The sequence below is a fragment of the Macaca nemestrina genome, chromosome 9 (assembly GCF_043159975.1).
Source record: "Macaca nemestrina isolate mMacNem1 chromosome 9, mMacNem.hap1, whole genome shotgun sequence".
NCBI classification, from domain to species: domain Eukaryota; kingdom Metazoa; phylum Chordata; class Mammalia; order Primates; family Cercopithecidae; genus Macaca; species Macaca nemestrina.
The window spans coordinates 32778761-32787846 of NC_092133.1; the positions used below are offsets into that span (position 1 = coordinate 32778761).

The 9086-nt window shown below is 52.6% G+C and overlaps 2 protein-coding genes across 4 annotated transcripts; one reads left to right on the plus strand and one right to left on the minus strand.

Annotated features, from left to right (window-relative positions):
• Positions 1-456: 456 nt before the first annotated feature.
• Positions 457-7641, minus strand: TWNK (twinkle mtDNA helicase). Of its 3 annotated transcripts, none has more exons than XM_011735614.2 (5): positions 5733-7641; positions 5301-5541; positions 4328-4435; positions 3866-4007; positions 457-1670 (listed from the first exon to the last, which is right to left on the minus strand). In XM_011735614.2, the coding sequence occupies exons 1-5, from the start codon at positions 6973-6975 to the stop codon at positions 1350-1352; spliced, it is 2055 nt and encodes a 684-aa protein (XP_011733916.2). In that variant the 5' UTR covers positions 6976-7641; the 3' UTR covers positions 457-1349. The 3 variants fall into 3 exon arrangements, with proteins under 3 accessions (XP_011733916.2, XP_011733917.2, XP_011733918.1); XM_011735615.2 differs by having other exon boundaries at positions 3822-4007; XM_011735616.3 differs by having other exon boundaries at positions 5301-5479; positions 5733-5853.
• Positions 7642-7685: 44 nt separating this feature from the next.
• LOC105478382 (mitochondrial ribosomal protein L43) lies at positions 7686-8928 on the plus strand. Its single transcript, XM_011735613.3, has 3 exons — positions 7686-7871; positions 8000-8106; positions 8231-8928. The coding sequence occupies exons 1-3, from the start codon at positions 7741-7743 to the stop codon at positions 8470-8472; spliced, it is 480 nt and encodes a 159-aa protein (XP_011733915.1). The 5' UTR covers positions 7686-7740; the 3' UTR covers positions 8473-8928.
• Positions 8929-9086: the final 158 nt, after the last annotated feature.

Below are 9086 nucleotides of genomic sequence, written 5' to 3' on the forward strand. Positions count from 1 at the left end.
GCCCTGGGTTCTGCATTTTTCACAAGTCCCCAGGAGTTCTGGCACATACTAACATATGAGAAACATGGAAAGGGTACAAGAGGGAGAAGGATGGGGGGTGGACAGAATATGTTGAGTCCACTTGAGAGATGAGTGGCTCACATCACAGAGGAATGGCCAGTCAGGCAGGGCCTAGGCATGTGGCCCAGTGATTGAGTACCTGTGCCAGTAATCACTCAAGATCCTCAGGGAAGTTAGCTATGAGAACAGACCATTTTGTCTTCCCTAGGTCAAGAGGAGATGTAAAGGGGAGGTAGGGGGTGAAGGCCCTTTAATGTCCCTGCTTCCTTGGGAGCCCACTGCTCAAAGGATGCAAACGGTGGGAGGGACCCGTCCATTCCCAATCCCCAGAGGGAAATACAGCTACGGACTGGGGAGACACCTGGTGGATGAATAAGAAAAAGCACAGAAACAAAGGCAATGGAAAAATTTTTTAGTAAAACTGGAAAAGGCTCTACAAAATGTCTTAACTCCAGCTGTCTTGAGGCAGCACACAATAGCATCAGTGTCTAGGTGGCAGGCACTCCGGGCTGACAGGTTCCTCCCATGGCTCTATGGCCAAGCAACCCAGCCCGAGGCAGCTCCCACCCGTGAGGCCCTGATGTTGCAGGCCTAAGCACCTAGGATCCAATTCTAGTACATGCCACCTCATGCCAGGCTCTACAAAGTGGAGAGCAGAGGGGCTTGGTACCCACTGTATCGCCCTTTGACTCTGAAAGCCTAGGCTGGAGTTTTGCATGAAGTCCCCGACTCTCCTGAAGATTCAGGGGGCCTGACCTTACTGCCTTGAATCTGACCTGCTCATTCATACCTCAGGGCTTGGATTTCCTTTTCTCTGCCTGGGTCCCCTTCTCCGGATGTTCACAGGGCGCTCTCTTTCTAGTTGTTTAGGCCCCAGCTCACACGCCCTCGGCTTAGTCACCTTTTCAGACCACTTATCTACACTAGCCTGCCAGCAGTCTATCTATCGCATTTATATTTTCTTTACAGCATTCTTCACTAACTAAAACTAGGTTTTCTGCTTATTTGTTCATTGCTTGCTTGTCTCTTCCACCAGAATGCATGGGGGCAGAGACCTTTCTCTCTTTTCAGTGCTGTATATACAGGACCTCAAAGAAAGCCTGAGAAGCACAGTAGTTTCTCAGTAGTCTGCTACATTGAATTTTCTCACTATAGAAACCAGCTCTAGGTTAGGCCCCTCAGACTGAGAAGGGCACACAGCTCAGGACCACAGGATAGAGGAGCCCTCAGAGTTTTATGCTCCAGCCTGTCCTATCAGGCTCATTTCAGTGAGCAGCTCTGCACGGCCTTCACTTTGAACGCTTGGAGGTGTCTGGCTGTTTGGGAGTGGGGACCTGGCCTGAGCAAATCTCAGAGTTCTGTGGCGTAGCCCCCTTTTTGCCAGAAGAGGGCTTTTTGGCCACCGATCCAGTGTCATCCTTGATCTTCTTGAGCCGGGCCTTGTTCTTTGGTGGAATGGAGAAGGTGAGGGAGTTCTTGTTGAACTCAAGTGGGAAGACACCTACATCTCCATCAAAGCGGTTCTTGGACACCTGCAGATACCGTTTCCCTGGTCCAGTTACCAGCTTCCTGTCCTGCAGGATCAGAACATTGTCTGCTTCCTGGCTTGCCTGGGGAACAGAGGGGCAGAAGGAGGAAAGCAGGAGTAAGAAAACATGAGCAAAGCAGAAAGGAAGGCTGACAGGGCAGGGAGAAGTGATTAACAATGGGGAGAGGGGCTGGTCACAGTGGCTCACGCCTGTAATCCCAACACTTTGGGAGGCCGAGGTGGGCAGATCACGATTTCAGGAGATCGAGACCATCCTGGCTAACACGGTGAAACCCCATCTCTACTAAAAATACAAAAAATTAGCCGGGTGTGGTGGCACACGCCTGTAGTCCCAGCTACTCGGGAGGCTGAGGCAGAAGAATCACTTGAATCCAGGAGGCGGAGGTTGCAGTGAGCCAAGATTGTGACACTGCACTCTAGCCTGGGCAACAGAGTGAGACTCCGTCTCAAAAAAAAAAAAAAAGAATGGGAGAGGGAAAGGGAAAAGTACTTCCCCCCATGACCAAAGCTCTTTGAACTACTGACCACAATGCTGGGGCCACTCAAATCTTTCACTTCCCTGACAAGCTTGCTGCTGTTTCAGACGCTGCCCGTGCTGTTCCCTCTCCTTCTCCACAGCGGGCCACCCAACTCAGCCTCAGCTTCTTCTCATTTAGGTCTCGGTCTAAATGTCACATCTCATGAAGGAGACCATTCTTTTTTCGTTTTTTTTTTTTTTTTAAAGACAGAGTCTCAGCCAGGCGCAGTGGCTCACGCCTGTAATCCCAGCACTTTGGGAGGCAGAGGTGGGCAGATCACAAGGTCAGGAGATCAAGACCATCCTGGCTAACACGGTGAAACTCCATCTCTACTAAAAAATACAAAAAATTAGCCGGGCGTGGTGGCACGTGCCAGTAGTCTCAGCTACTTGGGAGGCTGACGCAGTAGACTTGCTTGAAACCGGAGCTTGCAGTGAGCCGAGATTGTGCCACTGCACTCCAGCCTAGGCGACAGAGTGAGACTCCATCTCAAAAAAAAAGAAAAAAAAAGACAAGGTCTCACTCTGCTGCCCAGGTTGGAGTGGAGTGCAGTGGCGTGAACACAGCTTACCACAGCCTCAACCTCCCAGGCTCAAGCAATCCACCCACCTCAGCCTCCTGAGTAGCTGGGACCACAGGTGCATGCTACCATGCCCAGCTAATTTTCAAATATATATATATACATACACACACATACACACACACACACACACACACGTGTGTGTGTGTGTATTTTGAGATGGAGTCTCACTCTGTCACCCAGGATGGAGTGCAGTGGCGCGATCTCCTCTCACTGCAAGCTCCGCCTCCTGGGTTCATGCCATTCTTCTGCCTCAGCCTCCCAAGTAGCTGGGACTACAGGTGCCCGCCACCACACCTGGCTAATTTTTTTTTTTTGTATTTTTAGTAGAGAAGGGGTTTCACCGTGTTAGCCAGGATGGTCTTAATCTCCTGACCTGGTGATCCACCCACCTTGGCCTCCCAAAGTGCTGGGATTACAAGCGTTGGCCACTGCGCCTGGCCAATTTTCAAATATTTTTGTAGAGACAGGGTCTCACTACATTGCTCAGATTGCCAAACTCCTGGGCCCCAGCAATCCTCCTGCCTCAGCCTTCCAAAGTGTTGGGATTACAGACGTGAGCCACTGTACCCTGCCATTTTTCCACTTCTACATTACTCTCTTTCCCAGCTCCATGTTTGTTCCATCATGGCACATGATTTGTGCTCCTTGCTCTGAATTCCCTGTGCCCAGCCCAGGCCTCGTATGTAATAGGCATTCACTAGAAGCTTCAGGATTGGGCTGGTCCTGATGCCCAGAAGGCCCTCCCATTTACCTGATCATCTAATACCCATTGTCTACCAAACCTCAACCCAACCTTTGTTGTCACCTTCTCTGGGAAGTCTCCCAGATGTCCCAGGCTGACTCAGACACCTTTTCTCTTTGCTCTCCAAATACTTGTGCTGCCTATCATAGCTCTTATCATACTGAATTGCAATCACTGTGTTACTGTTTCCCACAGGAGAGGATGTGAGCTCCTGGAGGGCAAGGAAAGCAAAGAACCAACTATGAGCGTCTGTATTTCCAGCACACATATTCCTCATGTCATGGCCCCAGAGACATTGCCTCCTGCCTGTTCCAGATGGACAGTCAAGATGATTAAGGCTGAATAAGGGCTGTCCCTGGTCACACCTACCCACTCTACTTTCCAAAGCTTGAGCTCCTCTAAAGGCCACTCACTTTGGCTGAGCCAAAAATGGATGCTGTCTGTAGTTCCTTGTCATCATCCTCTTTCCGGGGGTGAATGACCAGCGTCACATGGCAGTTATTGTCTGTCGCAAACTTCCGAAAGACCCCGACGATGTAGTCTTGAGCTGCGATCCTACCCCCATCCCAACAACACAAAGAGCTTATTAGACACAGAAGGACAAGAACATACACATACTCTTGATTCATTCACATCTCCCCACAAAATACCACAATCCACTCTACCTCCCTCTACCCAAGGACTCACACTCAGATCCCTGTCCATACATCCTGCTGCCATACCCCACACCTCCATATGATACACATGGGGGTGGTACGTGCCTGCACATATCTCAGAAAATAAGAGAGCACAGCGTGTGTGCCTAGAGGCCAGCTGCCTGAGAAGTATGTGTTGTATGTCCAAGCGGGCTCAAGCTAGACAAGAGAAGATGTCACCTGTCTGTGGACAGCTGCTCGTGACCCATCATGAACTGCAGGTTGTCGATGACCACATGACAAATGTCATAGACGTAGACTGCATGTTGCATTGTATCTATTACAGTCCTGGGAAGAGGAAAGGCAAGGAATTTGACAAGTTGTCTCTAGACCACCCCAGGCAGAGGAACTAGCATCCTGAAAACTCTCTTGGCTGCCTCCTCTGCCCTTCTATTATTATTATTATTTGAGACAGGGTCTTGCTCTGTAGCCCAGGCTGGAGTGCAGTGGTGTGATCACAGCTCACTGCAGCCCCAACCTACTAGGCTCAAGTGAGCCTTTTACTTTTTAGCCTCCTGAGTAGCTGGGACCACAGGCATATGCCACCACCATGCCCAGCCTAATTTTTATTTTTATTTTTATTTATTTATTTATTTATTTTTGAGACGGAGTCTCGCTCTGTCGCCCAGGCTGGAGTGCAGTGGCCGGATCTCAGCTCACTGCAAGCTCCGCCTCCCGGGTTTACGCCATTCTCCTGCCTCAGCCTCCCGAGTAGCTGGAACTACAGGTGCCCACCACCTCGGCCGGCTAGTTTTTTGTATTTTTAGTAGAGACGGGGTCTCACCATGTTAGCCAGGATGGTCTCGATCTCCTGACCTTGTGATCCACCCGTCTCGGCCTCCCAAAGTGCTGGGATTACAGGCTTGAGCCACCGCGCCCGGCCTCCCAGCCTAATTTTTAAAAATTTTTTTATAGAGAGGGGGGTCTCCCTATATGGCCCAGGTTGGTCTCAAATTCCTGCGCTCAAGTGATCCTCCCAAAGTGCTGGGATTACAGGCATGAGCCACTGTGCCCAGCCCTGCCCTCATTCTTTGAAAAACTCCAAACCTAAGGAGATGGGGGAGTTCCTACTGGAGCTGGAAAAGGAACCAAAGGTTCCTGAGTGCTGGGATATGTCTGGGAAAGCAAGGTGGCTGGAGTCTGAGAGTCTCACCTGATGCTCTGCTGTCCATGGAAAGTCATGAAATAGAGGGGCAGGTCCTCAAAGCGGTCAGCCCAGTGATCGTATTTGTCCAATTGATCTTCCAGCCGCCCCTCGGCAAACTGTGTAAGCATGACCCGGGCTAGTCTCACATTACTGATCTCGAAGCTACCCCACAGTGTGTTCACCCCCTGGGAACACAAATCCAGGGCATACTCACTGATGAATGTCGTCTTTCCACTGCCTGTTGGCCCTGCAGTGGGGTGGAACAGACCTGGGTGAGGGAGGAAGTCCTACCCTTGAAACCAAGACATAGGTCAGGGCTTTAAAATTGTGGGGAGGGGGCAAACCTTCTTTTCAACACTGTCATGGCCCAAACCCACTTGCTTTTGTCACCTGATCTTCTGCCCCTTTACTCTAAGTAGTGATTTCTCAAAGGGTTACCTGTGAAGACCGTCAGTTCACCCTTTCGATGTCCCTTCAAGATACGATTGAGGTCTGGGAAGCGGCTCCAGCGGAGGCCAGCTACTTGCTCCACATTTGACAGTTCTCCTAGCACCTCCTCCCGAAGCTGCCGGAAAGACACGATGGACTTGTGCCAGGCAGGCAGGGCGGTACGAAGAATACGAGAAAGATTGAAGCCTCTGTTCAGGGCCTCCAGGGGACGGGGCTGCTGGTCTCCTGGCCGCACCAAGAAGCATCGTTTGGGGTTCAGTTTTCGTGCAAACAACTTGGCCGCTTCCCAGGACCGAAGGTCATCCCCCAACCAGAATACAATCCGCCGGAACTGTTCCAGGTAAGGGAGTAAGGAAGGGGGTAAACAGGTCGTTCCTCGGGGTAGAGTAAGGGTAGGCAGCCCCGTGGACTGGTTCAAGGCCAGGCTGTCAAGCTCACGACTGGTCAGTACCACCTCAGCATCTCTACGACTAATCAGTGGTAATCCAAACAGATTGTGGTAGGCACTGGGTCGGGGAATAGTGGTTTCCTCATAGCTCACTCCATCCCCCTGGCATTTAGCCTCTAGTAGCTTCAGACCTCGTAATCCTGAGCCCCCAGGGGAGAACCAAGGGAAGACAAGACTGCGAGCAGGTCGCAGATATCGCACACTGAAACGCTTGAGTGTGTCATCTGTAACCTTGGTAAGGCCAAACATTGCATCAGCCAGCTGAACCTCTTCCTGATCAGGCAGCTCCCAGAGAGGTACTGCTCGGTTCCAGACCCTCCGGACCTCCTCGCTGTCCTCAAATTCTGGAGCCTTACTAAGCAGAAGACCCTCCTTGGCCCCATCCCCTCGCCCCTCCACGCTGGCCTGGAAGTCCTCCCAGCTCCCCTCTGCTAGGCTGGTCATGCAGAGAAAGCGGCCTGTGGTCTTGTCAATGAAGAGGCTGAAGGAAGTGGTAACGCCAGTCTGGTCTTTGAGCTGCGAAGACTCTGCAAAGGGGCTCGGTGTCCGCAGGCAACTGTGGCCATCCTGGAAGGGGATCCCATGCCCCCGCAAATACTGGCGGATTTCGGTTGCAGTTACAGGCAACACTGGCATCTCCAAGGCTTGGAGAGTCTCCTTCCCGTATCTTCTGCGAGGAGGGCCTGGGGCCAAGTTTCGGGGCAGGCCCCTCCGACCCATCCACTCCCCACGCAGGGGTAGCAAGATACGGAGGGGGTACCCACCTCTGAGGCGGGCCCACATTCTTAGCCAAATGTAGGAAGTCACTACTTGAAATGCCTTAGGTGCCTGGTTAGCGTGCCTTCACTAGACCAGACTCTATGGATAACCCACGCAGCACTCTGCAGAGCTCACTCTAGGTGCCTTCTTTCTCTCCATGAATTTCTCCTCTTCAACCCCTCTACCCTGCTGCTTAACACATATGCCCATCTACACGACCCTTTCACGTCCACGTCCTTCTACAACGGCTCCCTCACTTCTATGGTCCGTTACAGTTTCTCTCCACCACCTCACCTCTATGACCCTCTACACAGTTCCTCACTGATACAGTTTCTCTGCATCATCTTCTCACTTCTACTGCCCCTCCACAGCATCTCCTCGTCGTCCTCATTTCTATAGCCACCTGCATCCTTTTTGTAGTCCCTTTGCCCTGGACCCCGACTAGAGACCCTCTTCCCCTGCTCCTTCCCCTCACTGGGACCTCAACACAGCGAGAGCACCCAGCACGACTCCCGCCAATCCTCGGGCCCAAAGGAATGCCTGTTTCTATCCTCCCCCGTGTCTTCACTCCGCTCTACTACTCCGAGCTCCGCCGCGCCGGTCCCCGGCCCCGGGTTACCACTCTTGTCTCTCCCACTTAGCCCGCAACGTGAGTCTCCAGCACACGCTGCTCGCCTTGACCTCGGAAGCAAAACTCCGGGAGCGGTCGTCCCGGAAGCGGAAGTCTCGAGGTTTAGTCCCGCCCACCCCCCCTCGCCGCTTAGGCTTCGCGGCCTCCAAGCTGTAGCTATGACTGCGCGCGGGACTCCGAGCCGCTTCTTGGCCAGTGTTCTGCACAACGGACTGGGTCGCTACGTGCAGCAGCTACAGCGTCTGAGCTTCAGCGTCAGCCGCGATGGCGCCTCGTCTCGCGGCGCCAGGTGAGCCAAGGGAAGTGCGCGGGCGCGGGTCGGGGTGGGGGTGGGGGTCGGGGTGGGGGTGGCAACGACTCCCCGGGTAGGTCGCCCCCAGTCAGGGGTCATATTGCTCACTCTCCCGGGTCTTTTAGGGAGTTCGTGGAGCGGGAGGTGATCGACTTCGCCCGACGGAACCCAGGGGTCGTAATATATGTGAACTCGCGTCCGTGCTGCGTGCCCAGAGTAGTGGCCGAATACCGTGAGCGGGGCCGGGCTCCGGCTGGAGGGCGGGATCGGGGGCTCGGCCCGCTAGCCTCCCTCTCTCCTGGTCGCACCGGCCAGCTTCCGCCCACTCACACCCACTCTCACTCCTCTTCTGCTAGTTAACGGGTCTGTGCGCGAGGAGAGCATCCACTGCAAGTCGGTCGAGGAGATCTCGACGCTCGTGCAGAAGCTGGCCAACCAGTCGGGTTTGGACGTGATCCGCATCCGCAAGCCCTTCCACACCGACAACCCTAGCATCCAGGGCCAGTGGCACCCCTTCACCAACAAGCCGACCACTTTCCGCGAGCTATGCCCCCGAGAGGTTCAGGATCCTGCCCCAGCCCAGGTGCAAGCACAGTGAAGAGTTGCTCCACCCCAGGCTTTGGACTGTTTCTCCAGTAAAGGTGGTTCTTCCCCTTTGGGGTTCCAAGCCCAGGTAAATGGAACCCATCAATGGGCAAGTTGACAGAGGTTCTGCTTGGGATAAAGAAGAGCTGCCTGTTTCTTTCCAGTGCCTGCTTCTAGGGGCAGTGACCTTGTGAACCCCTAATTTTTATCAGTTAGCATTCCTAAAACCTGAGATGAGGAAGACTTAAGGGGTTTTACAGGGCCCTTGTTTTTTAAATCCAAATTGATAATGATCTCAAAACACAATGAGAGGTCTGAAGGCTAGCTTCTGAAGAATCCCTGATGTCTTATTGGTACAACCACTGAGCTGTGGAGAGCTCTGCTGTGATGGGCTAGGCACTTTATATCTGTGTGAATGTGTGTGTGTATAGATTTATAAAACTGAGGTTAATAAACTTATCCAAAGTCACATTTCAGGTCTGTCTTCAAAATGTGTGCATATGTTCAGCGCAAGCTTCAGTTTTCATTATTTTAAAACTAGACGCAGAACATATAACAACCATCAGGTGGTTAGTATTAAAGGCCAAGTGATTAATCTAGGCCTGACCCTTGAAAGGGAGAAGGGAG

Bases quoted from the DNA above. Each gene is read 5' to 3' on its own strand.
- TWNK (XM_011735614.2), bottom strand. From the start codon at position 6,975: ATGTGGGCCCGCCTCAGAGGTGGGTACCCCCTCCGTATCTTGCTACCC. The intron at 4,436-5,300 runs GTGAGACTCTCA...TCCTCTTCCCAG, and splicing joins CATGGACAGCAGAGCATCAG to GACTGTAATAGATACAATGC. The intron at 4,008-4,327 runs GTGACATCTTCT...GGATGGGGGTAG, and splicing joins GAGCAGCTGTCCACAGACAG to GATCGCAGCTCAAGACTACA.
- LOC105478382 (XM_011735613.3), top strand. From the start codon at position 7,741: ATGACTGCGCGCGGGACTCCGAGCCGCTTCTTGGCCAGTGTTCTGCAC. The intron at 7,872-7,999 runs GTGAGCCAAGGG...CGGGTCTTTTAG, and splicing joins GCCTCGTCTCGCGGCGCCAG to GGAGTTCGTGGAGCGGGAGG. The intron at 8,107-8,230 runs GTGAGCGGGGCC...CTCTTCTGCTAG, and splicing joins CAGAGTAGTGGCCGAATACC to TTAACGGGTCTGTGCGCGAG.